Source organism: Zalophus californianus, chromosome 5, assembly GCF_009762305.2.
Source record: "Zalophus californianus isolate mZalCal1 chromosome 5, mZalCal1.pri.v2, whole genome shotgun sequence".
In the NCBI taxonomy this organism is placed as follows: domain Eukaryota; kingdom Metazoa; phylum Chordata; class Mammalia; order Carnivora; family Otariidae; genus Zalophus; species Zalophus californianus.
In genome coordinates this window covers 93,100,539-93,127,800 of record NC_045599.1, presented here as the reverse complement: position 1 = coordinate 93,127,800, position 27,262 = coordinate 93,100,539, and the positions used below count along the sequence as shown (strand labels likewise).

At 51.2% G+C, this 27,262-nt stretch overlaps 1 protein-coding gene and 1 pseudogene across 2 annotated transcripts in view; both read right to left on the bottom strand.

Annotated features, from left to right (window-relative positions):
* The window catches only part of STK10 (serine/threonine kinase 10), a 117,734-nt gene that overhangs the window by 24,296 nt on the left and 66,176 nt on the right, over window positions 1-27,262 (bottom strand). For both annotated transcript variants that reach the window (XM_027605305.2, XM_027605306.2), the window contains 8 exons: window positions 22,921-22,993; window positions 21,530-21,724; window positions 20,848-20,929; window positions 12,680-12,814; window positions 10,055-10,600; window positions 7,479-7,609; window positions 3,126-3,249; window positions 2,533-2,712 (listed from right to left, as the gene is read on the bottom strand). In XM_027605305.2, the coding sequence (XP_027461106.1) occupies window positions 2,533-2,712; window positions 3,126-3,249; window positions 7,479-7,609; window positions 10,055-10,600; window positions 12,680-12,814; window positions 20,848-20,929; window positions 21,530-21,724; window positions 22,921-22,993 (1,466 nt within the window). The remainder of the gene's footprint in view (window positions 1-2,532; window positions 2,713-3,125; window positions 3,250-7,478; window positions 7,610-10,054; window positions 10,601-12,679; window positions 12,815-20,847; window positions 20,930-21,529; window positions 21,725-22,920; window positions 22,994-27,262) is intronic.
* On the bottom strand, window positions 23,565-23,688 carry LOC113929982 (annotated as a pseudogene).

Genomic DNA, 27,262 nt, shown 5'->3' with positions numbered 1-27,262 from the left:
AGACAGTAACATTCAAAATGGCAATGATAAATCCAAACTTAACATATAAAGAATCAGGAACTAGGACCGATTTTCAAAGAAAAAACCCATCACATGCCAATTCCAGGATGACCCAGACACTGGAATTACCAGACAAAAACTTTAGGGGCGCCTGGGTGGCTCAGTTGGTTAAGCGACTGCCTTCAGCTCAGGTCATGATCCTGGAGTCCCGGGATCGAGTCCCGCATCGGGCTCCCTGCTCAGCGGGGAGTCTGCTTCTCCCTCTGACCCTCTTCCCTCTCATGCTCTCTGTCTCTCATTCTCTCTCTCAAATAAATAAATAAAATCTTTAAAAAAAAAAAAAAAAACTTTAAAGCAGCTATTATAACTGTACTCCATCAGGTGAAGGTAAACATACTTGAGGTTAATGAAAAGACAGAATGTTGCCACAGAGAAATACAAACCTTAAAAAAGAGACAAGGGGCGCCTGGGTGGCTCAGTTGGTTAAGCATCTGACTCTTGGTTTCAGCTCAGGTCATGATCTCAGGGTCATGGGATCGAGCCCCTTGTCAGGCTCTGTGCTCAGTGCGTAGTCAGCTTCTCCCTCTCCCTCTGCCCCCCTCCCACATGCACGCACATGTGCTCTCTCAAATAAATAAAATCTTTTAAAAAGAGACACGCAAAAAACTTAGGACTAAACAATACAGCATCTGACACTAAACACAGAAAGCACTGGACAGAGCCCAGGGTGGAATGGAGGTGACAGAAGGGCCAGGGAATTTGAAGAGCAAGTAATAAAAATTATACAACATGAACAAGAAAGAGAAAAGATTACAAAGACTAAAGTGTTAGAGACTTACAGGAAAATACCAAAGGTGTAATATTCGTGTTTTGGGGAGTGCCAGAAGGAAAGGAGAAAGAGATAGGTATAGAAAATGCACACCTATAATGGCCAAAACCTTCTGGCTTCCGTGGCAGTGAACAGCATCTTGAGAGTGGGGTTCCTCTCTCTTTTGCTCAGTACCCCCAGCACCTAGCACAGTGCCATACGTGTGCATAGTCAATAAAAGAGGTGCTGAGTAGCTCTCATTTTGATAGGAGGTAAGTGGGACTCAGGAAAGTTGCTGTCCAAAGCTCAACATAGTTAGTGGTCCAGAGCCAAGACTCAGAACCAGGCCTGACTCCCAAGCCTGTGCTCCCTGCCCTGGAGCTGGGGGTGTGCTTAGTATCAGCACCGTACCCCAGCCCACTGGCCTGGCTCTCAGCAGGAGGGCCAGGTAAGGCCAGTGAGGCACTCATCTCAAGCATAAAAAGGAATACCATAAACTTCAGTAATCAAGATAAATTACATTTAAAAATTTCAGAATTCATGCCCAAAATCATGACTATCAAATTTTTTTTAAGATTTTATTTATTAGAGAGCGAGAGAGAGAGCACAGCAGGGGGAGCATCAGGAGAGGCAGAGGGAGAAGCAGGCTCCCCGCTGAGCAGAGGGCCTGACACGGGGCTCGATCTAGGACCCTGGGACCATGACCTGAGCTGAAGGCAGACACTTAACCAACTGAGCCACCCAGGCGGCCCATGAATATCAAAATTTTAAATACAGACAGGATCCAGCCCTATATTTGCAGGACTCAAACTCATCACCTCACCCTAATCCTGGCCCTGTTGGATACTGACTTTTAAGTAACTGACATTCTGTTCATCATGAATATTTTGCAGTAATTTTTATTTTAAAACACTACACTAGGATATTATTTATCTTGATGATTACCAGGGTTTTTGGCGCCCCCTTCAGTTTTGTGCCCACATGTCTCACCCCAGCCCTGCCCCTGCAGCTGCCTGAGGCCCCCTGGATACAACAAATGTCACACCCACACACCGCCGTCTGGGAGCTGGGCTCTGAGGCTGGCAGCACCACAGACCACCCTTAGAGGCTGTTCTGCAGACTGCGGATGGCCAGCAAGTATGGCCCAGCCTGCCAGTGACAGGCTCCACAGAGGGACGTGTGCACTGTTCTTTGGGACCCAGATGCCCTTCCCCAGGGCAGGCTGGGAAATCTGCCCCTCTCCCTTTGTCTCAGGACCATCTACCTCTTTGCCACCTCCCCCTTCCTCTTCCAGCTGGGAGAAGAAAGAGAAGAAGAGCCACGTGGGTCCCAACTAGGGGACTGCTGTTTGGGCAGAAGAAGGGCAGGGCACAGAAGACATACTGCGTTTGCCACCCAGCAGCCGCTCCCCCTTCTGGTCAAAGCATCTCAGATCCCCCTGGGCTGCCATCCCTTCCTTCTCCCCTGCTCTCTTTCAGCTGGGGTTGCTAGGCTGGGAGGATGTCCAGGAAGCTGCCTGGGAGTCAAGTCAACCCAAGACAGCAGAGCCCAGATGATGGAGAAGTGGCTCCTCACAGTGCAGCTGGAGCACGTAAACCCAGACACATGACGTGAGCTCAGGTACACGAGCTCCCCAAATTCCCTCCGCTGCTGAAGTGGGGCTCGGCTGGGGTTTTGATCACTTGCAACCTAGACACCCCAGCCTCCACCCAACACATATTCACCTCCTTCTTCATCAGTTTGAGCTGCTCCTGGAACCTGGTGTAGTCCCGATCCTGCTCCAGCCGGATCCGCCTGGCCTCCTCCCGGCGGCGCACACCATGGTCCTGCTCCATCCTCTCCACTTGCTGTTTCTGTTGACGCTCCAGGTTCTCCAGCTCCGTGTCAAAGAACTTCTTCTTGGCCTGGAAGGAGCAGAAGGAGAAATTCAGCAAAGTCACTCTATACCTGGGAGGAAGATGGGAAGCAAGATGGGGAGAGCCCAGAGCGTATCTTCAGACCTGGGCTTGAATCCCAGCTCAACCACCTCTTTGCCCTGTGACCTGGGACAAGTCACCTAACCTTGGTGAGTCTCTGTTTCCTCATGTGCAAAAGGCAGACCGGACTGTCTACCTTGTATGGTACTCAACAAAGGTCAGTCTCCCTCTGGACACCCTCCCGAATGACTCAGAAAAGCACTGGGGCTTTCATGAGATTCTGGGTTTACAAAGCCAATGCCTCAGGAGATCAGGAAAGCACAGGAATTGGGCTCTCTACTGCCCTTAAAGAAAACACGGAGCAAGAAGCCCTCCGGGGACCCATCCTTTCTCACACTCACATTGATTTCTTGTTCAAAACGTTTATGCATCTGCTCCAGCTGCAGTTCATGCTTGCTGCTCAGCTGGGTCTGGTTCCGGTGTTCTTCTTTCTGGAGGAGCCGAAGCTCTCGGAGCTCCTGGCGCCTAAAGAGTGAAAGGATGTGCACCTCAGCAATCACGTTAACTCTGGCTAGAGACACTGGAGGCTGGCACGTGGAACGGGGCAGAGGCAGGACTAGAACTCAGGCTGAACTTGACATTTATTGACAGGCAAAACATTAATATCAATGTATAAAGAATCTATTATAAAGAATCAATGTACAAATCTATTAGAAAAACAGGAGGAGCCTACTTTTAAAAAGGAACACAAAACACGAATAGACATGAAAGAAAAAACAAAAAGAAATTTTAAAATTACCTAATATGGATATGAGGTGCAAATTAAAAATTCCATTTTCATTAAAAAGGCAAGAGGGGCAATTGATATTTTCATAACCTGCCAGTATGGACTGGTACATTCTGGAGGACAACTGGTAATAAGTTCGTGCCTTTTGATACAGTATTTCCACTTCTAGATATTGATTCTATAGAAATATTCATAGATGCACAACTGAATAAGGATAAACATAACAAAATTACTCATAATAGTCCAAAACTAAAAATGACTTAAATGTTCATCATATAGGTCTAATTAAATAAATTAAAACACATCCACCAGATGTTAATTTTGTGTACACAACCATGAAAAAAATCAAGTTTTAAAAAATATTTAATTACATGAAAAAACATTAAAAATGGGACAATTTTTTTTAAAAAATGTAACAATTCTACATGAATAGATTTAGAATGATCTCTAAGTGAAAAAAGCAAGATGTTGACAAGTGGATCTATTATTGTTACCCTACCTTATGGGAGAAAAATAAAAAAAAATTATATGTCTGTGTGTGTGTGTTCACTTTCCTATTTAAACACGGTACTTCAAGAAGGATTACATATAAAATATTAACACAGAGAGGGGAACCAGATGCCTGGCAAGAAAGGGAGGGAGGGAGATTTTTCACTATTTACCCTCTTCTTTTTTTTTTGTTTTGTTTTCATTTCTTTGAATTTTGAACCATGACATTGTATTAACTATTCAAAATATCAATACAATAAAAACTTGACCTAAACCACAGAGTACACCTTAATTTTGTAACACATATATTGTCGATGTGTGTGTATATGTGTTTATGTGTTTACACACACACACACACACACACACACAAATAACTGCAGGATAAACTCCAAAGTGTTAACTGTGTTTCTTTCTGGGCAAATCCACTAAAGATTGATATGTATCATTTATGTCATCAGAAAAGAAAATGATGAAGAACGTGGGCTTCCTATGAATCAGGGCTCCCTGGCAGGCTCTCAGGATTTGGGTCCATGAGGCCTGTGTCCTGTTCTTAGCCAGAGTCCACCTGCCCCCCAACTAGAGGCCAGCACGCTTCTGGGGGTCAGAGGAACATTGTTTGAATCTTAGCTCTGCTGACTTCCAGCTGGGTGCACTCAGGCAGTCAATCTCTAGGCCCCTCTTCCTGCAGCTGTAAACTGCACAGATCATGTCTACCTCTCAGGTTCTTTGAGAGCTAAATGCGGGGATGCCTGTTGTACCCCGCCCCCCCCACATGCGCAGACAAGTGGTAAAACTCGCTAACTTTGTTACTAAGTGGTAGCTGCTGGAGTGATCGTAACAAGAGGCAAAGGCTTCTAGGTCTCTGGGAAACCAGAGACACTCTTCACAGCCACAAAGAAGCTTCCATCTGAGCCTCTGCTCTTTGGGCAGTAAGAGGGTTGAGAGTGTTAACAAGACACAGAAATCCTGACTCCAAAGAAACTTAAGGCTCAGAGAACACCTGACCAAAAAACAAAGGAATACAAAAGAAGGTGGACGGCCAGGTTCGAACACTAACTCCCTGCCCCACCTGGGTTCTCACAAGGGAAAGCAGGCCGAGAGACGGACTGATGTCTTATAGAAGGAAGGCACTGGCCCCAGCAATTTTAGGGAAAAGGAGAAAGAACTCTGACCTAGAAGCCTCAATCTGGGAAAGTGAATATCTGGTAACACAGTTCAAAGCCTGTGTGTGACCCAATTCTCTGGAAATCCTAGCATCCATGAAGGCCAGGGGGTGGACTGGGGGTGCAGTGGGGGGCAGGAGCCAGCCAGGAAACAATGAGAGCCTTCCACCACCCCTGCGCAGCCTGGCAGCCTAGCCGGGTGTACAGGACACTTGGCCCTCCGGACTGGGAGAGAGGCCCTCGGCCTCTGCGAAGACTCACCTTTCAAACCTCAGCAACACACAGCTCCTCTGCTCAGCAAAAGGGTGGGGGCCTAGGGCCAGGGCTAGAGGGCATCAATTCTAGATGGGGTATGGTGGGGATCTACAGTTTCAACCCAGGAACCCGAACTGCCCAGAGAGATGATGATGATGGAAAGGAAACTCAGCCCTTGAGGTCTGAAGCTTAGGAGAACAGGTCACCTCCCAGGCGACCAGGAAAATGGAAGGTGGTGTCATCCTCCAAGAGCAACCATCCTCCCACCCTCCGTCGTGAGCCTCCCCAAACCCCATGACCAGGATGCGTGTGTGCGCGTGTGCGCATGTTGTGTACACGTGTACATGCATTCATGCAGAAATGCAGAAACACCACTGATGAAAAGTCAGCCTCTCATCTTTGTGGTGCCTAGAGAGGGTAAGTGCCCCAGAGCATCCAAAACTGCTAGAGTTTGGCTTTGGAATGCTTGTGCTTTTTAAAAAGATAAATGTGTTTGATGTTCTAGAAATATTCTCCAACTAATAATGAATTTATCCTGCAAAGGTCTGGCTCCGAGGGAGCTCTGTGGCTCCAAGGCCTCCCTGACTGCTAAGCCCCCCACCCCTGGCAGCCCCAGGAAGCTTCCGGTCCAGTGGAAGCCTGCTAGAACCCTCCCACAGATAGGTCTAGTTAGAATCGCAGCTCTAGCTTCTCACGTGGGTGACCCAAGGCAAATAACTTACCTGCCAAGAAACACTGTTTCCTCATTTACAAAACTGGGGAAATGGCATCTCCCTGAGGAGGGCTGTTAGGGGGCCCGAGCACCTCCAAAGTGCAGAGATGGCTCCCAGCAGACAGTTTTGCCTCACACGCTCCTCCCCTCACCAGTCTCACTGGTTCTGACTCCAAGATGTATGTTGAACTGACCCCTTCTTCCCTCCTCCCAGCCACTGCCCCAGCCCAAGCCTGCAGCCTGACTGTGCTGGACAGGGTCTCCCTGTCACCCTGTGCAGTGTCGCCCTCTACAGCCCACACTCCTGCAGCTTCCAGAGCCATCTTTCCGAAGGGAAAAGAAAGCCAGTCACTCTCCAGCTATCTTACTCTGGCTGCCCCTGGGATAAAATCCACACTCCACCCTGGCCCACAGGCCTACGTGACCTCTGCCCTCACGCTGCACACTCCAACCCTATCCTCTCAGCTTCCGAAACAAGCCCAGCAGTCACTCCTTGGGCCTTAGCTTTGCAGCTCCCTCTGTGCCCCCCCAGCCGCTCCACTCGGGGTCTCCCACACACAGGGCAGCCTCCCCCCAACCCAGGGGCTCACTATCGTACCACCCATTACTTCCTTCACAGCGTGTACTACAATTGGGGATGACTTTTTATCACGTGTTGGCCCATCAGGTCTAAGTTCTACAACGGCAACAGCCTCAACTATCTGGATTGCTACCATGTCCCCCAACCTGGTAGATGGGCACGTACCTGGGTAGATGGATTGATGGATGGGTGGGTGAGTGAGTAGATGAATGGATGGGTGAACAGATGAGTGGAGGGATGGGTAGGTGGCTGAGTGGATGGGTGAATGAGTGGATGGATGGGTGGGTTAATGAGTGGGTGGATGGGTGGGTGGATGGATGGGTGGGTGGCTGAGTGGATGGGTGAATGAGTGGATGGATGGGTGGGTAGGTGAGAGGATGGATGGATGGACGGGGGAATGGGTGAATTGATGGGTAGATGAGAGAGTGGGTGGGTGGTGGGTGAGTGGATGGATGATGGGTAGATGAGTGGGTGGATGGATGTGTGGGTAGATGGATGAAGGAGTGGATGGATGGATGGTGGGTAGATGAGTGGGTGGACAGACAGGTAAATGGATGGGCAGGTGGATGAGTAAATAGATAGGTGGATGGGTAGATGAATGGACGGGTGCTCTGGGGAGTGCAGGAGCAAAACCAGTTGCCTTTTGTGTCCTTGATCCCTCACTTCATGCTGTAGACACACAGAGTTCTGTAACCAAAGGAGCCTACAGCCCCCCCCTCACCACACCCCGCCCTGTTAACTGCCACCAGCAGCCCATCCCAGGCTTGCCTGAGAAATCGCATCTCCTCATCCTTCTTCTCGTCCTCGCTGATGATCTTGGACGTGGTGATGCTCACCTCCACACCATCCACCACGAACTTGCGTGTCCTCTTGAGGGTTTTATTGTGCAGCCTTGAGTCCTGGCAGGGTAAAATCATTAGGCAAAGCTCAGGATTTCAGCTAAGAACCTGTGGGTGACACAGGGCTGTGGCCCACAGCCTTCTTGGCCCCACAGCCTCGACGTTCAGGTAGGACAGAGCAGTCCATCATCCCCCTCTTGCCTCAAGCTTCCCCACTTGGGATCCTGAGTGTCTGAGCTTATCCCCTCTACTCCCCCTGATCTTGGCCTTCAAACACTGCCCCCTCCCGGCCCCACACCTGGCTGCCAGCACTCTCACACACAGGACGTGGCACCAGAAAGAACCGGGTTCTAATCCTCCCTCTACCACGTACTGGCTCTGTGACCCTGAGCAAGTCCCTTGTCCTGTCCAAGCCTCAGCTTCCTAAACTCGTCAGAGGAAGAGCACAGCAGTGCTCACCTCCCAGGGTGCTGACAAAGACACAGCGAGAGAGTGCCTGGGGGACACAGCACAGAGCCCAGCTCATGGCGACAGTTCAGGACTTGGTATCTATATCTGACCGTTAGGACTGCAGACCACGATCTCCTACCACAGTGCCAAATCCAAAAAGCCCAGAAAACTGAAGTTCATAACTGATTTGGAAGTCAAACCCAAGCTGCCCTGAACTCCATGGGAGGTCACCACCCGTCTGGAGCAGCTCCCATGAAATTATTCATAATCTTTATCTCTTCCTGTGAATAATCACACATGTCAGACACAACTGCTCAGCGTGCTGGCCAGGCTCCTCGGGGGGGGGGGGGGGGGGTTCGAATACCCTCTGAAAATTGGTCCCGACTCAGCTGAGAGCCTGTGTGCCTGCCCTGGAGTCATCATGGCATCTCCCCGCTCTGACCTCAAGGGGCTTCCAAGGCCCTTCCTGGCATAGCCCAGCCCTGCGTTCCTGACTCTGCCCCAAGGGCCTACCAGCCAGAAAAAAGCAGGCAGGCCAGGGCTGCGTACCGCAGTTAAGTCTCCATCCCCTCAAAGTGGGCTCTGAAGCCCTGCTCCTGCTCAGCCAGGACCAGTGGCCAGCATTCACTCCCTGAGGGCTCGCCCCCCCCCCCAGGGGTTCCAGGGGGCTCCGAACACCACCGGCACTGAGCAGCCCCACCCGACTCTCATCCTCCTACGGTACCCAGCCAGCGCGTGCTAGGGCTCAACTCCAGACTGCCGGTGAGAGATGGGGCGTGGCGGGGAGGAAAAGAGCCCAGGGACGGCAGCCCTCCCACTAGGACTGCTCGGGGTCACGGGGCCTCCTGCCCTCCCCCACACACCCCGAGGTAACAGGCTCCTCATCTCGCTGCAGGTGCTGACGCAGCCCATGGACTCTCAGAACAGCCGTGTTCCCTGACTCACTGCCAGTCAGCCAGTAAAGGAATGTTCTCAACACCCGTGAGAACAGGCAAGGGAGACCCTGCTCTGCCCTTTATTTTTTATAATTACCTCTTTTTTTTTCTTTTGGCTTAGTGTCTTTTTAAGTAGAGAAGGGACAGGCTGTCTGTCTTAAGGCAGATGATGGGCCCCGATGCTGCGTGTACATTAGAGCCACTGTTTTTGTCCTGGCAACATGTTAGAACCGTGCTTTCCTTCTCTTCCTGAAGCTAATTCTTGGGCTGGCTGGCTGCTTTTCCTTCTTTCACTTCCCTTCATTTAGCAAATATTTTTGAGTCTCTACTGTGTGGTTTCCACCAAGTAAACAACAGGAGAAAAACACAAAACGATTCAGTATCTTCCCTAAAATCAGCCTCGGCTGGGGATGACCCTCAGTGTGGCCTGGTCAAGTGGCCAAGAGTGAATTCAAGAACATCCTGAGATTTATCAGCGTGGGCAGGGGGGCGTCAGCCCTTCCTGTGGAGGCAGCCAGGCTTCCACTGGGAGAGCAGAATGACACGTGGGGTTCAGAGCACCAAGTCTGTGGGGCTGCCCACCTCTCCACTCCCCACCTAAGCCTCCGCTTGCTCATCTGTACACCGAGATGATGAAGGAGCCTCCATTTTCTGTAAAGCACTTCTCAGTGTTGGCCTCCATGCTGAGCCCTCAAGCTCAGTGGCTACTGTTGTTCACGATGTTAGCCACCTCCAGAAAGGCCACTGAGCCCCAAGAGTGCCTTAAGCCCACTCCCTGTAACTGAATCGACCAGTCAGCAGCTGGACCACATGGCTGACCCGCAAACAAGAGAACTTCACTCCTAGACCCCTCTCTCCCGAACTTCACCAAACCCAACTTAAATGGATACACAAACTGAAATTTAAACCTGAGCCAACTGCCCGGCATGACTAAATCCCAGACTGAACGCAGATATTCTGGAGATTACACTATGAATTGAGCTCAAGGCTCCTTAAAGAAGAGCAACCCTCATGAACCACTTAAAAGGGAAGGCAGCCACTAAAGGCTTGCAAAACCAAAACTGGGCAGCACATCCTACACACTCCAGTTCCAAACCTGTGGTAGAACCGGTGGCATTACCTTGATGGACAGAGACCCTGTTTCTCTGTTCAGGGACAGGTCGGCTGAGAGGGAGGTGTTGTAGTCCATGCTCTCAGAGGCGGTGAGGCTGCCACAGTCTGAGTCCCTCTTGGACGGGCCCGGGGCTGCCTGGGTGGGGAGCTCCAAGCTGCCGTTGGCCAACTTCTCGGCACCCAAGGTCTCCAGGGCACTGCTGTTGGGACGGCTCTGGCTTGCTTTCTGGGACCTGATGGCTGCTGGACTGAGGTCCCCGCCATGGTCAGTGACTTGCTTCTCCTCGGACACCTGAATTCTGGCATCCATTGACACTGGCCGGGACTTCCGGAAGGGTGCTGGCACTGCCAGGCCATTCTCATTTCCAGGAGCCACATCTGGGGGGTTGGTGGTTTGGAGGGATCTGTCCCCAGAGGGCTGGCTGGGCCCATTCACACTGTCCTGAGGCTGGCTGGGTGGCAGTGGGGTGAAGGATGATTCTTTCAGAAGCTTGTCGGTATTGAGACTCAGTTGACTCACCTCAGAAGAGTCTCGAGTATGGTTCCCCAGAGGCTAGGAAGAAAAAAGAGTTAAGACCATGCTATTTCATGTCTAAGACAAGAGTCAGGGATGCAGTAGGGCCAGAGAGTCAGACACTCACAAGGTGAAGTAGGCCAGGGTCAAGGACGTACCATAGTCATCCCTCTCCAGTGAGCCACAGTCCTCACGACTCCCTACTGTCTAACCAACAATAGAATTACTACTTGTTTTGAGTTCATTGAATACCTGTTCTTCCTCCTACAGGCGGAGGCAACTGTGGACAGCTGGACAGCTCATCCCCTGTCTAAGGGTGGCAGTGGCCACTCTGTTCCAGCTAATTGTGACAATGGAGACAGACCTTCCAACTTTTTTAAGACAAGGCTAGAATCTGGATTTTTACCTGACACCGCCTGATTTTTAGATGGCAACTAATTCAAGTTTTGGGGTTTTTTTGTTTTGTTTTGTTTTAGTTGCATAAAAACCAAACCAAAACTATCCAGAAGCTAGATTCAGTCTATCATCCACTAAGTTTTTAAAGTTTTGTTTTGTTTAGAGCTTTGGGAGCTGGTAAGTACTGGAAACATTGCTACTATGAAATAGAACACTCATTTCTGTGGATAAAATATAAACATCCAGGGAATAAAGTGGGCACCCACAGAGCCACCTTCCATGTCAGGAGTGGAACACTGCCCACACTGCCCACCTCAAGAGAAGCCCCTGCCTACGTCTGTCTCTCCCCTTGACATAGTAGTTGTCCTGACGTTGGTCTCTAAGTGTTACAGGTTAGTTTGCCTGTTTTCAAATATGATATTAATGGAATCAAACCGTAGCGTTCCCTTGGGTCCTAATGGCTGCTGGTTTTAACCTTGGATATGGAAGCTTCCAGAAGGAACTCTAATCCACCTCCTATTCAACAACCCTAGAATGCTTCAGAAATTCAGATCTGATCCTATCATCCCCACACCAATGCCCAGCCCTTGCCTGAAACCCTCAGCCCCCACCGCCCTCACGACAAGGGTCAGCCTCCTGCCTGTGGAGACCCAGGCGGGTGTGACCGTTGTCTGCCTCCCTCCCCAACCTCGCTGTCCGCGGCGTCCTCCTGGAGCCAGGCCCCAGACACACCACCTCCCTCTCCCACCACGGTTTTCCTACACCTGGCCCTGCCGCCTATCAGCTCAACTGGCCACGTCATTCCTCAACCTCACTTTGCCCACCTCTAGAATGGAGCCCTGGTTCTCCCACCAGAGTTGTGGCGTGCCCGGCCCCCAGCAAGGGCTCCCTAAAAGGCTAGGGCTGCAGGGCTGATTCCACTCCTCCTCCTCAGTGCTTCCCTCCCTCATCCTGGTAAGGATTCAGGCCAGCCTGTGGCTTCTCCCAGGATCCCATCAAACTCGAGACAGCACTACACTGTCCATTCCCTGACAGAGTCCAGCCCCTGCCTCACTCGCTCCACGGCACCATCTGGACAGCAAGTTTCCCTCCTGGAAGAGGCCCTTCCCAAGTGGCGTCGACCAGGGATCTGAAAGCAGCAGCTCAGGACAGAATCCAGCCCACAGACATGTTTAGCTTGGCTCACAGGTTTTTAAAAATTTAAGTTAGCTTTAATTTAAATTTAAATTCAGCCAAGTGCCGAAGCTGCTGATGGGTTACAAATGTGCCAAGACATGGGTCCCCTGGGCACTCGGGGCAGCCAGGCAGGGTCTGGGGTGCCCAGAGCCCCTCGGCCTGTTGCCTTCAGTCACGTGCAGCCTTCATTTGCATTTATCCGACGGGGTGCTAAAAGCATTTTCATTTTGCATGTGAGCCACAACAGGAAAAAGGCAGGGAAGCAATGAGTCAGCTACCAACTTTTAAAAACTGGAAGATCCCATGTGCAAATCTAGATTACTGCTCTTTCCTGAGAACGCACAGAATCTGGCCAGCACACCCCCGCTGCCTCGCCCTGGCCCGTGTGCTGACTTACGTAACCTGTGGCGTGGGGGGCTATAATCCCTAAGCTGGGGAGAAACAGGAATCCTTCCTGCACACCACCCCCCAGGTCCCCTCTTATACCAGCCAAGGCCTGCCGGGGTCCCATCCCGCCCCAGCACCCCAGCCCTCCTCAGGCCTTACAGAGGTGGCATCCGGGGGCTCCTCCTCTTCCCCCTCCTCCCGGCCGTCCTCGATCTCCTCCATCACTTCGGCCTTGGCCTCGGCCACCAGCTCCCGCAGGGCCTTGTTGCTGGTGACGCTGCTGACAAAGGGATGCTGAAGGGGCAAGACACACCTGGGTTAGAACCACTTTGGGCAGGAGGGGGCAGGAGGTGCAGGCGAAGTCCTGGGGGAGGCCATCTGCCAGGCAGAGAGGCCAGTGGCATCCCTGAGTCCAATGTGAACGTGTACTTGGTAAGGGAGAGCCAGAGGCGGCCCACAAAGTCCTGTGTGTGCTGAAAGAGGCCGAGTCCTGGCTCTGCCCCCCACCAGCTGTGCAACACTGAGCATGTCACTTTCCTGCCCCGAGCTGCAGGCTCATCTCCCAAGTGGAGACGGTAAGGCCAAACCTATAGGGAGGTCATAAGGATTGACCGAGATCATGCACGAGGAAGTGTTTAGCTCAAAGCAGGGGCTCAAGCGATGTTTGGGGGGTTGTTTGTGCATTTGTTTATTTTCTTTTTTTAAAGGTTTTAATATATGGTTTTAAAATATCTACTACAGGGGCACCTGGATGGCTTAGTCAGTTGAGTGTCCAACTCTTGATTCCGGCTCAGGTCATGGTCTCGGGGTCCTGAGATGGAGCCCCACGTCGGGCTCCACGCTCAGTGCAGAGTCTGCTTGTCCCTCTCCCTCCCCCTGCTTGCTCTCGCTCTCTCTCAAATAAATAAAATACTTAAAAAAATAAAATATCTACTACATATCCTTTATTGAAGTGTTACTTACACCCAGTAAAATTCACAAATCACTAAGCTCAATGACTTTTTCCACTTATATACTAGGTATAACCATAGCCCACCTGCAGACACCGAAGGTTTCCATCTCCGTATCATCAACCCCGCTCCCCCTAGTTGCCCAGCCCCAGAAACTAGTTTTGCCTGTTCCCTAAATTTCATGTGAACAGAATCAAAATTAGGCAGTCCTCTGTGACTGGTGTCGTGGTTGAAATCATGAGATTCGCCTACCTCACTGCATATATTGGTAAACTGGTCCTTTTTCATTCCTGTGCAGGTATCTACTGTATGGAGAGGTCACAACCTGTTTATTCATTCTGCTGCTGATGGACACTTGTGTTGTTTCCTGTTTTGGGCGACTATGAATAAAGCTATGAACACGTGCAAATAGGTGGGTCTTTGGGAACACGCATGTTTGCAAATTCTTAAGAGAGTGTCGTGTAAGTTCTATTCCTAGGCATTTACAGAAAGGTCCCATCTCTAAAATAATGAAGGCTCTTTCACACACCTTGCAAAACACCAAAGCTTTTAAGGCCTCAGCAGATGTTAAATCAGCGCGAGCACCTTCCCTGATAGAAGTCTGTTCTCGGGCATCTAATCCCCAGCCCTGGGGAGTGGACAAGGGTGCGAGATTGCTCACCCAGGGCCACTTGCAAAGAGATGGTGTGTGTGTATGTATTAGGGGAGCAGAGGGGTCTCATTAAATCGGAGTTTGCTTCATTTGAATTTAGAGGAAGGCTCTGGTGAAATCTACTGCCTTCACTGTCAGAAAATTTATCAGTGGAGGGACAGTGTCAACAAGATTGCAGGGAAGTATGTAAGTGACTAAAAATACATTTTCAACACCTTGTAAACACACGCACCCTGACTGGTCCATTATGAATCATTTTTATGTGCTTGTTCATTTAGAACAGTTCATTTGTGGAAGGTCACGAGACAATACCCCCTTCCACTCAGGCACCTAGTGGTCCTTTCTGACCTGAAAGGAATAACCCTCACTCCTTTTAAAGAGCCCTAAACCAGCCTAGCCTTCTCTAATTAGTCCAAACTAGTAAAGATTTTAAGAATTTCATTTCTTGGGGCACGTGGGTGGCTCAGTCAGTTAAGCGTCTGCCTTCGGCTCAGGTCATGATCCCAGGGTCCTGGGATGGAGCCCCACGTCAGGCTCTCTGCTCAGTGGGGAGCCCGCCTCTCCCTCTGCCTGCCGCTCCCCCTGCTGTGTTCCCTCTCTCGCTATCTCTGTCAAATAAATAAAATCTTAAAAAAAAAAAAAAGAATTTAATTACTTTTCTTCCTCTCCCACACCCCATTCATTCACCAATTCGGGCCACAGCCACACGTTGAGGCCAGTGATGTGCCAGGTGCTGAGAGAAGGCTGAACGACAGGATGGGCATGGTCCCTGCCCCTGGGGGCTTGCAGCTGAGTGGGAAAGAACAGGTATGTAGCCAAATGACACACAAGATCATGACAGGTCGGGGCGCCTGGGTGGCTCAGTCAGTTAAGCGTCTGCCTTCGGCACAGGTCATGATCCCAGGGTCCTGGGATCGAGCCCCACGTCAGGCTCCCTGCCCAGGAGGGAGTCTGCTTCTTCCTTTCCCTCTGCCACTCCCCACCCCGACTTGTGTGCACTCTCTTGCTCTCTAAGAAATAAATAAAATCTTTAAAAAAAGAAAAAAAAAAAGATCATGTCAGATCAGGTAATGGGATAAGCATGAGGCTGGAACCACATGGGCCTGGCCTGGGCAGCGGAGGCTACTTAGTCTATGGCCACAGGGGTCTCCCTGAGGAGGTGACATTCACGCTGGCCAGGGAAAGATCCAGGCACAGAGAATTCCAGGCAGGGGAGCAGCGAGTACAAGGGCCCTGGGGCCAGACAGAGTTTGGCAGGCTGGAGGCACGGCTAGAAGGCCAGGGTGGCAGGGCTTGTGGAAGAGAGAGGAGGAAGGACAGGGTGGTGCAGGCAGGGTCCCCGAGCTGTAGTGAGGAGCTGAGACTTTCTTCTCAGAAGCTGCTGGAGGGTGCAGCAGAGCAGTGCTATTACCTGTTTACCCTTTAAAGGTGTCAGTCTGGCTGCTGTGTGGTTCCAAAAGGTCTTGAGTGGGAGAGCTGATAAGGGCTTACTAATCATGGGGGACAGGAGAGTGTCATGGTGAGAGCGCTGGCTTTAGATGAAATCTGTCTGGGATGAAATGCCACTTCCACCACCACCCTGGGCGGGTCACTCAACCTCCCTAAGCCTCAGTGGGGAACAATAGTGTGGCTGTTCTAAGCACGAGAGTAAGCGCTCCAAGTGTGGCAGCCGTCACCTCCACCAGCACCAGCATCACCTCCACCAGCACCAGCACCACCTAGGTCCCCACCATCATCACCGTCGCCGTCACTACCATCACCACCAGCAGCACAGTCAGACAAGCCTCTAAGGCACAAGTTGCACCCCCAGCCATCCCTCCTCCCTCCTGCACCCCCACAGAGCACAGCTTTTTGGAACTGAGGGTGAGCATCAGATCCCGAAGGTTCTCCGAGCCTCGCACTGCCCAACCTTACACATGAATCTGAGCAAGAAGCCACGGGACACTTCACGGCAGTTGCTGAAGCAGATGCGGCAGAACTAAAGAATGCAGGCACATGCTTCTGGAAATACCAAGTTTTCATCAGGGCACGCTACACATTGACCAACTTAGTGGCTTTCCAGCATGGCCAGGAGTCTTGCTTTCTTGGGGCTGGACCATCTGCCCCATGGCCTCTCACAAGCACCCCGGGGTCCTCAGGAAGGGGAGGCCACGGGGAAGCCACGGGGAAGAAAGCCCTTTGCCAGAGGAGCAGGTGATCGGAACAGGTCCCTGGATGCCAATCCTGGAATCCCCAGGCAGACACGGCTGACAAGGCAGGCCGTCCAGTGGCTGATGAGGCCCAAAACACTGTTTTGTCCACTGCCTAGAACAGAAAGCACAGACTACCTCCCTCACTGCCTCAGCGCCACTACCTCCAGCGACGTGTCCAAAGAAGAGAAGTCCCCAACCCTGAACGCAAGGCCCAGTGGAGAGCCAGAGCCCTGCTGTAAGGAGGCCCGGGGCCACCCCGGGCAGGAAGTGCATGGTGTGCCTGAGTGGGGACAGGCTGTTCGGGCACACAGGTCCCCAGCAAAGTGCTCACGCACCCCTGCACAGGCCCAGACAGAGGGGAACTCAGCCGCCTGCTCCTTCAGGAAGAGGCACAGCTGTTGGGTGTCCTCTCTGCAGGAAGCCCCGCAAGGCCACACAACTCGCCAACTGGTACCTGCCCACTGGCCAGGACCTCTCCTGCCATCTATACAGACATCCTTTCCAAGAAGGGAGCCTGGTTTTCCTCGATGTGCTCAGAAACCACCAGCCAGGGGGTCCTACACTCCGAGGCTGGCTTTCCAGCCAGGTTTCCATTGTCAGCACCTGTCCAATTCCCCTCTCCCTCCCATCCAACTTCTCTATCTCATTCTTTCTTCCGCTCCTTCATTCATTCAGAGAGGAGGCGTACCAGAGCGGTCAAGAGAACAGGCTTTGGAATGAGACAACCAGGGTCAGAATCCCAGCTTTGTCTCTTACAAGCTGTGTGACCTTGTGCAGGCTACCTAACCTCTCTGGGGCCTGTTGTATCACCTGTTTGATGGAAATGTGAATAGTACCTATTTCATAGGGCTATTATAAGGATTAAAGTAGTTAACATTTGCTAAACATTTAGAAAAGTACCTGGCATGGAGAAAGGCTTACCCTACAGTTAAGTTAAAATATTAACGAATACTTACTGAGGGCCCTCTACATACCAGACACTGTTCTGGATGCTTGGGACACATCAGTGAACAAAACAAAGACTGCTGTCCTCAGGGAGCTGACATGCTAGAGATTAACAATAAACTTAATAACAAGTAAACCGTGGAAAAATCAAAAGTAGGGCAGGGAAAGGAGAACTAGGGCTATGTTGGGAGTAGAAGTGGCAGGTTTCCAGTTGGAAATACGGTGGTTGGTGGAGGCCTCACTGAGAAGAACAACGACTTAAAGAAGAGACTCAACCACAGAGGTGTCTGAGGAAAAAACATTACAGGCAGTGTGAAGAGCTGTGCAAAGGCCCTGAGGCAGCTGTATGCCCAGAGTATCGGAAATACAGAAAGGAGGCCAGAATGGCTGGAACTGAGTGAGGGAGTTGGGATGGGGTGGGCAGATCGTGTAGGACCCTGCAGGTCACTGAGACTCTGGAGTTTAGCCTAAGGGAGAGGGGAGCCATTAAGGGCCTTTGGACCAGGGAGGGACAGGAGCTGACGTCCGTGTTAATAAGGTTTCCCTCTGGCTGCTGTGCTGAGAACAGACTGAAGGAGGACAGGGAGACCAGCGAGGGAGTAATAATCCAAGCGAAAGGGAGACCTATGGTTGCAACGGAAATGGTGCCAAGTGGTCAGATTCGGGGCATGTTCTGAAGGCAGGGAAGACAGGATTTCCTGACAGAATGGATATGGAGCCCACAAGAAAGAGTGGCACCAAAGATGCTTACCAGGTCTGGGGCCTGATGGGCGGGCAGGTGGGTTGCCACTCCCTGAGACGGGACGACCATTGGTTGAGCGTATGCGGGGAAAGCGGAGGGCACTCGGGTGTGGATGTCCAAACGGGGTGGTGAGTAAACGGCCAGATGCGGGCACCTAGGGCAGGTGGAGCAGCGCGGGCTGCAGGGAAAACGTGGCAGTCGCCGCAAGCAGGTGGGACCCTCGAGGTGAGTGGAGATGGGGCGGGGGTGGGGGGAAGGCCCTGACGCGCTTTCACAGTGATGAGTCGCAGGAAAGAGCAGCAAGCGAAGGACGCTGCAGAGTGACCGGTGACAAGGAAAGACACCAGGAGGCCGTGGGGGCCCGGAAGCCAAGTGCTAGCAGTGGCGAGGATGAAGGTCAGCTGTGGCTGCCGTGGCTGGGTCCCATGGCACAAGCGCAGAGGCCGCGGCCGGCTACCGGGTCCAACAACGTGAGTCACAGATGACCCTGACAAGAACGGCTGGGACACGGTGCGGCAGGTTCATAACCAACTCACCTAGTGTCCACGGAGCACCTGACCTGACACCCATCGTGCTAAAAACAGCGCGTGCAGAATCTCGTTCCCTCGTACGACTGCATAAGGGAGCACTAACCGCATCTCACAGGTGAGGAAACTGAGGCACAGAGTGAGAACAACTCCTATTCCAGGTGGTCAAGCCTGACCTCAGAGCCCAGGTCACTTATCACTACGTGACACGGTCCCCAAGAATCTCTGTGCAGGTGAGGGGGTGAGTCAGAAACCAGGGTCAACTCAAGGCATGAGGGGCCTGGAGGAAGCTCCCAGAAGCAGGCAGAAACAGGGGGCATGAGCAGTTCTGCAGGGGACACTGGGAAGCCAAGATCGGGAGGCCCCTACCTGTCACTCAAGGCCAGGGGACCTAGGGCAGGCCATGCTCCACCCTCCCCGACCCAGAAATAAAGAGGCACAAGGACAAAGCTGACAGCAGCCTAAGCCCTGAAGGCGTTTTCTTGATCTCAAGGGATCACTCCTTTCTTCTGCAACCCTTTCTGTCTCACACTAAGAATCCCCTGGCAGGACATTGTTTCCAACTATGTAACAAAAATTCCTGGCTCAGGCTGAGGCTCCAAGGCTGCCATGTGGAGATGGAGGACAGCTGGTCTCTTCCTGGTGGAATGTCCTGGATGTCCTAGAGGCCGGATGTAGCAGGCCAGGAGGTGCCTGCTTACGGGAAACAATTGGCCCCAGTTGGCTTGGAGCTTCTGCATCTGACAGTGATGGCCCACCCCCACCTCTGGCTTCCCCACCAAACACGGCAAAACCCAGGAAATGAGGCCTCTGCTACTCCAGACGTATCTTCGGTATCTTCACGCTTAACCCTCACAAGGATCCAGTTAAGGGGGGGGCGGGGCACTGCCATTATCCCCATTTCAGAGCAAGGACTGAGTCACAGAGAAGTTAAGCCAATCTTCCAGGGTCTCAGAGCCAATAAGCAGCAGAGCTGGGATTTGAACCCGGGACTTTACCACCTCAGTCCACACACTTCATCACTGTGTTGCACACGCCAGAGGGACGCGCTGGAGCCTGGCACCCGTGCCTGGCACACAGCACGTACTCAGGAAAAGTGGCTGAACGTGAACAAAGACTCAGTGCTTGGTGTGGTCTCTTCTTCCTTCCCTCCCGACACACATCAGAGCTTGTGAGTCACTTACGTGGAAGGACCACTGTGGGCAGGGTCTGGAGAGACGGCCCCTCCCCCAGAACCAAGGCCCACTTTCTCTCGGTCTCCCATCAGCATTGACGGCACGGTGACAGCAACGGGCAGGCCTGAGGACAGCTGGGCGGGTGGTGCCTGCCTCTTTCAAAACACAAGGCACCAGCTCGGGCAAAGGGCAGCTCCCAGCTACCTCCGATATTTCAAAAAGCTTCCAGGGAACCATCACCCCTTCTCCATGCGGAGGCCAGAGATTCCTCACACAGCAGCCAGAAAGGCCCGTATAAGTGTAGGCTGGATGCTATGTCCCTCAACCAAACCCTCAGGGGCGCCCCACGGCGCACAGGTAAAGTTCTGGTCTGGGCTTTCAAGACCCTACGGGACCCCACGCAACCTGGCCCTTCATGCAGAAAAGAGTGAGCATCGCCTGCTGCGCCCCTTTGAAAGAAAGGCCTGCTTCTACCACTGGCCCTTAGCTGGCCGCTGGAAACCTCGGTTTGGGGAGAGGGTCCACCATGAATGGACAAGAGTGGCTTACTCTGCCTCAACTGTTTGCACAGACAATATGGTTCCCACTGAGCATCGCTTTCCTTCTGGAAGTCTGCGTCCTGCTGCAATGCATCAGGGCAATGAGTGTACCAGGGGGCTATGTGTCCTCTTGGTGAGCACACACCCCACACCTCTCCAATCTCTGCCCTCATCCCTGGCTCCATGCCCTGGCCTCCTCGCCCCTCCCAATCATGCTCACGGACAGGTCTTTGCCTCAGCTCCCCAGCACCCCTCGCAGAGCCCCTGGCCCCCTCTGGGTGTCTGCTAAGAGCCATTCCATGCCCTCCTTTGATAGGAGAGCAGGCCCCTCGCAGGCCCCTGGCCTCCTGAGTTGTTTTCTTTCTCTCCATAGCCCTTGTCTCTCCTTGCCACGGGCACCTATCTGCTGTCTGTGGCCTGTCTCCCCCACTAGAACACAAGCGGTGTGAGGACAGGCTCTGGGGGAGCTTCCCTCACCACAGCCGCGCCTGGGCTGGGCAGGAACACACCCAGCTTCCAGGTCATGGGTGAGCTCGCCCCGCCTACAAAAGAAGGGCAGGGCAGAGGGGGCAGGCAGCCACCCCCAGGAGAGGGGAGCCACATACCTCCAGGAGCTGTGCAGCACTGGGCCGCGTCTCGGGGTTCTTATCTAGGGCTGTCTTCAGGAAGTCGCGGAACTCCACAGACCTGGGGGGTGGTGGGCACAGGTGGTAGCAGTCAGCTTGGAGTAGGGCAAGAACTGTGAAAATTCCCGAGTCACTGACTCCACTCTCCTGGGAGTCATGTGCTTCCCCAACACAGCCCTCAAAAGACAAAGGGCGCCTTCATGAGCTAAAACGGCGAAGGCGACAGGGCTTTCGAGATGATCTCATCATGAACATCGCTGTATAGATGGGGACATAAAAATCAGTGGAGCAGGGACCTGCCCAAGGCCACTGGCAAAACAGAGAAGCACTGGGGTTTAAGCCTGAGCCCTGGTTCCCAGCCCAGGGCTGTGCCACGTGGCTGCCAGGGCCCGTCTAGGCACTTCCTCCCAAAGTGGCATCTGCCTTATTGGATCCCACAGTCTGCTCGGATGGACAGCCCACATCAAGAGCACAGAGGACGGGTAAAGGCATGGAGGGCCCAGGTAGCTCAGAAAGGCCCGGAGTGTGCCTCAGTGTCCCCCACACGGGGCCTAGCAGGGACAGGAGAACCCTGGCCCTCCACCTGCCCAATCCCACCTGCCCCATGTCCCGGGCCCCCTGGCCACACAGCAAACACCCTCGGGCTGGCCTTGCTCCTTACCACTTAGAAGGCGAGAGGAGAGTAGGGGGATCCGACTTGGCAATCTTGAGCAGGACCCGCATGGGGTTGAGCTCATGGTGCGGGGGCTCAATCTGGGCCATCTCAATCAGAGTGATGCCCAGGGACCAGATGTCGGCTTTGTAGTCATACGGTGTGTCCTTCATGGTCTCACACATCACCACCTCAGGGGCCATCCTGAACCAACCAAGGGACAACAGAGGGCTAAGAACCTGGCCTCCACAGGCACTTCTCAGAGACTCAGGGTCAGGGACCACCACAAGCCAATGTCAGAGGGTTGGCAGCACTCCCGAATCACGACGTGCATTAGGGTCCATCCCACTGTCTTCCTTACGTTGGTCTTCACCCAGAAAGATGCCTTCAGAGGGGTTCCACTGCCATGTCCGGCTGCAGTTCCCGATGCCTGCCACAAGATGGCAGCAACAATCCAGAACACAGAGTCCTGGGGAAGGGGTGGGTGCAGGCAGAGGGGAAGGTGCCCAGAATCAACTGGGGGGCACAAGGGGGGGGGGGGGCGGAGAGAATACAACAGTACAGACAGAAGGGATGGGAGAGAACAGGAAAAAGAGGAATAAAAGGGCAGAGAGAGAGAAAGAAAGGGTGAGTAATCAAGCAAGAAAGGAGTCTAACTCCCAAGTGAGAAGTAATGCACGTGAAACACAGAAAGTAATTAGATGTGAAACTGAAAGTGTTTTCGTGGTTTGTTTTTTTTAAGTAATAGTTTTGGAAAAGGAGGAGACACAATGAACTAGAGAGGTCCAGAGAAACTCCACAGGAGGGTAGGAATTGTTCATCTTCACAGTCCAGCCCAGGGCCTCCCATTCAATCTGTACTTGTTGAATTAATCAAGGATTGAACAATTTTCGGGGCGCCTGGGTGGCTCAATCATTAAGCGTCTGCCTTCAGTTCAGGTCATGATCCCAGGGTCCTGGGATCGAGCCCCGCATCGGGCTCCCTGCTTGGCGGGAAGCCTGCTTCTCCCTCTGCCACTCCCCCTGCTTGTGTTCCCTCTCTCGCTGTGTCTGTCAATTAAAAAAAAAAAAAAAAAAAAAAATTGAACTATTTTCTAGGGGTTCCCGTTTAGATGTTCTTAATGGAGCACTTTCTATATGCATCTTCCCGTTTAATCCTCACAGCAACCCGTGAACCCTGATTTCGTAGAGGAGGAAACTGAGGCACAAGGGAGCTAAGCAACTTGGCCAAGGTCACAGCACTCGTGAGTGGTATGGCCTGGGCTCAGACCCACTGAGGCTGGCTGACTCAGGAGCCCTTGCCCCAGTCCTCTCTCCTCTACAGCAGCCAGAGGTCACCTTGGGGAGTCTGAGGTTCAACCTTTAGTCCACCATTCCCTTTCCAGAAACTGCACATCTCACCAGTAAGGCGTTCCTATGAAGGAATCTCGCTTTTGCAGAGTTTTCAGATTCTTGGCAGACACACCAAAGTCAGCTGCAAGACAAAAATCAGATAGAGTATTCGATGGACATTCCTCCACCCACAGCCCTGGGGTGTGAACTCAGAGACAGACGTTCCAAATCAACTAACAGATGCCATTTCTTACCTAGCAAATTTCTGATCATTAAAAATAGATCTACTGGGGGCGCCTGGGTGGCTCAGTTGGTTAAGCGACTGCCTTCGGCTCAGGTCATGATCCTGGAGTCCCGGGATCGAGTCCCACATCGGGCTCCCTGCTCGGTGGGGAGTCTGCTTCTCCCTCTGACCCTCTTCCCTCTCATGCTCTCTATCTCTCGTTCTCTCTCTCTCCAATAGATAAATAAAATCTTTAAAAAAAAAAAAAAATAGATCTACTGTTGTAAAGATATATAGAGACATGCACTTTCTTTCCTGCTAATGAAAGTATAAATTGAAGAGCCTTTCAGGGAAGCAGTTGGGCAATAAATCTAAAGAACCTTTAAAATATCCATACTCTTCTGATCCAGTAATTCCAAATCTAGATATTTACCCTAATGAAGTAATCTTAAACATAAAAATAGTATGCAGAATGATGTTCATCAAAGTGCTATTATAATAGTGACAAATTAAAAAGAACCCTAATTGTTTGGCTTTCAGGGAGTGATTTTAATCAGCAATAATTGTGCCTTGGCTAAACGTCACTGGCTATGATACTGCCTCTGCACAAAAGCTGAGGGGGTGATTTTAAAACTTCTTATACACAATATATAATATATTCTGTCTTTTCCCAAAAGGATCTAAGATGGCGTGTCAAGCACACACACAAACACACACACAGTAAGATAAACCAAGACACTGAGATGTAAGAAAGAGAAGGTAAACGCTAAACAACTGAATAAATGAAGAAAAGTGTGATACATGGGCATATGACAGAGTATTTTATAGGCATTAAAATTAGTTTTGAAGTATTTTTATTCAATATTTTAACACTGAATTATACATATTAATACACATCAATATTAGGGGCACGTGGGTGGCTCAGGGTTAAGTCCAACTCCTGATTTGTGGCTCAGGTCATGATCTAAGGGTCGTGAGATCAAGCCCCGCGCTGGGTGTGGAGTCTGCTTAAGAGTCTCTCTCTCTCCCCTTTGCCCCCACCCAAGGCAAAACAGAACAAAACAAAAATATCAGTATTAAAACATTTAGTATGTATTTAATATATATTAATATTTTTTAAAGAGTATGTGTATTTTTTTAAGATTTTATATATTAATATTTAACACGTATTTAAATGTTGCAATATTTAACACAATATTAAGATATTGTATTTATATACTTTTAAGGTTAAGTAGGAAAGGGGAGGATACACAGTTGGATATATTGTATGGTGCTCTCCGCCCCGCAAAAAAGGGCGAATATCTACACGAATTGACTTGGAGGAAATACACCAACTTGCTAAACTGGTTGTGTATGGATCATGAGACTAGACAAGGTTTCTTATACTTCTCTCAATTCTTTAAATTTGCCATGATGAACAGGTATGACTTTCAGGACTCACATAAATAAATAAATAAAATGTATCTTTAAACACACATGACCAAAACTACCAGTCTTCCTTCACATGCCTACTACTACAAGAAGAATGCAATGCCACGAAGAGAAATCTCCAATTCTCCTGTCTTCAAGGGTAAAGTTTCTTTTTTTTTAATTTTTTTAAATAGAAATAAGCATATTTACTGTTATGTTTTTCAACAACATTCCATCTAGGAAGTCAACATAAACTTTTATGTGGCAGAAAAACAGCTAAGTTTCATCTTGATTAAAAAATAAATTCAGGGGGCGCCTGGGTGGTCAGATGGTTAAGTGTCTGCCTTTGGCTCAGGTCATGATCTCTGGGTCCTGGGATCGAGCCCCTGCATCGGGCTCCCTGCTCAGGGGGAAGCCTGCTTCTCCCTCTCCCACTCCCCCTGCTTGTGTTCCCTCTCTCGCTGTGTCTCTCTCTGTCAAAGAAATAAATAAAATCTTTTAAAAAAGTTAAAAATAAAAATAAAATAAATAAAAAATAAAATAAAATAAATACACAAATTCAGGAGCAGGGCACCTGGGTGGCTCAGTGGGTAAAGCATCCGACTCTTGGTTTTACCTCAGATCATAATCTCAGGGTCGTGAGATTGAGCCCCCGAGTCAGTTGAGCCCCCGAGTCAGGCTCCAGGCTCAGTGCAGAGTCTGCTTGGGATTCTCCCTCTCCCTCTCCCCTCCCTCTGCTCGTGTGCTCTCTCTCTAAAATAAATAAATAAAATCTTTACAAAATAAATAAATAAATAAAAATAAATTCAGAGCAAAGCAACACCTTGAGCAAACTGTGATGCTTAATCCAAAGAGAAGTTGCAAAGCTGCATAACTACCAGCCCCCCCACCCCCACCCCCGGAAGCTTTTGTCTAGCTCTAGAAACGAGCTGGCCCGAACCACAGTTGAATAACAACTGCTGTCCTGGAGAGCTTGAATCAGCCACAGTTTGAAACCAGGAAGGAGCACAATGCTAAGAGCAGGGGCCTGGATACTAGAGAACCAGTTCCAGTCTTGGCTCTTCTATTTCACTGGTTCATTCACCTATTCATCGGGGTGCCATCCGGAGCCAGACATTAGTCAGAAGAGAACTAAGTCCTTGCCCTTGGGCAACTCAAAGTTTAGTGGTGGAAGCAGATAGCAATCAGACAAACACCAGTAAGTATCTAGTCCTGTGTAAAGGGTGGAAAGATAGGAGCAGGGAGATAGGAGAATCTACAGTTAGGGAGGTGAGAGAGCGCAGGGAGGGAGGGAGCGCTTGGAGGAAGCACAGTTGAGTGCCTCCAAGCTATTCATTCATTCGACACATATTAACTGAACATCTATTATGTACCAGGCACTGTTCTAGGCACAGAGCTGAACAAAAATCTCCATCCTCGTGTGGCTTGTTATTCTAGCAATGAAAACAGGCCCTCAACACCCCCCACGTGATTCATGGTGGGAACAGGGCCGATAGGCAGCTATTTTAGACAGGAGGTCAAGATCTGGGGGAAGATATTTCCACACAGGGATAACAAACTGGCTGAAGGGCCTGGAGGGGCAGGGCACCATGACTGGAGGGAGCGGAGGTAGAAGCTGATAAGGTGGGAGACAGGCAGGGGTCAGGACAATTAGCAAACCTCTGACTCTCAGTGCCCCTGTCTGTGATACAGGGGTGGCGACACCATTAGAACTACTTTGCAGGGTTGTCATGAGGATGAAATGACACATAAAGCACTTGGCTCCAGGCCCTGCTCCCGGTAAATGCTCTGTCCATGGGGCACGTGAGCCGGGAGAATTTTAGGCTGGGGCATTGCTGAGGCTCCTGCAAGTGGTCAGGAAAACTGGTCTCTGAGCCCAGTGCCGGCTAACTAGATAGCAGTTGTTCTGTGAGCGGATGACAGGTCTGGGGGGACCATCTGGCCCAGGGAGGGACCAACAGCTGCTGCAGGGCGAGGTACAAAACCAGGAAACCCAGATGAGAACCTGGCTCTGCAGCTGACTACCTGGGAGGCGAGGACAAGTCACCACCCCTCTGGGCTCCCGGGGAAGAATGTGGAGCCTGGCTCACCTCCTCCCTACAGGACCGCCTGGGGCCCACCTCCCCTGCAAACACCATTAATGGCTGGCACTGCGTCCCAGGAAATCTTCTGGGAACAACAGTGACTGCCTCTCTCAGAGCCAGCTTCAGGCTCTCAGGAGGGAGCCAGGAGCTGCCACTCCCTGACCAGGGTCTCCAAGCCCCGCCTGAGAAGAAAGAGCAAACGCAGAAACCACCAACTTTCACAAGGACACACAGTTGGTCCCCAAGGCCCTTCCTTAGGCAAGAGCCCACCAGCTTTTGGGATAGCTGCTACTTCTTTCTCCCTTCCGCCCCACAAGACAGGGCCCACCCAGGCAGCCCCTCCCTGCAGCCCAGGGACCTCAGGCTCTGGGAATGTAGTTTGGGCCTCAGCCAATTCAAAGGGGTTTCCCGCAGGCAGTCTCTTCTAATAAAAATCTCCTCTCTCCTCCCATTTTACAACAAGAATCAGAAACAAGGGCAGCAGGTAGGTGAGGACTGTCATAAATTATCACGTCCATAAGGAAAGAGTCCATAGCTGCTCCCCCAGCACCGCATCCGGCACACGAAATACTGATAACAAAATACTGTTTCCAAATGAACCACCGAATACATGAATGGCCAGACCTTGCTAGACTACCTTTAAGTCTAGAAAAAAAGAACACTTGAAAAGGAAGAGCAGGCCGCTGCTGAAAAG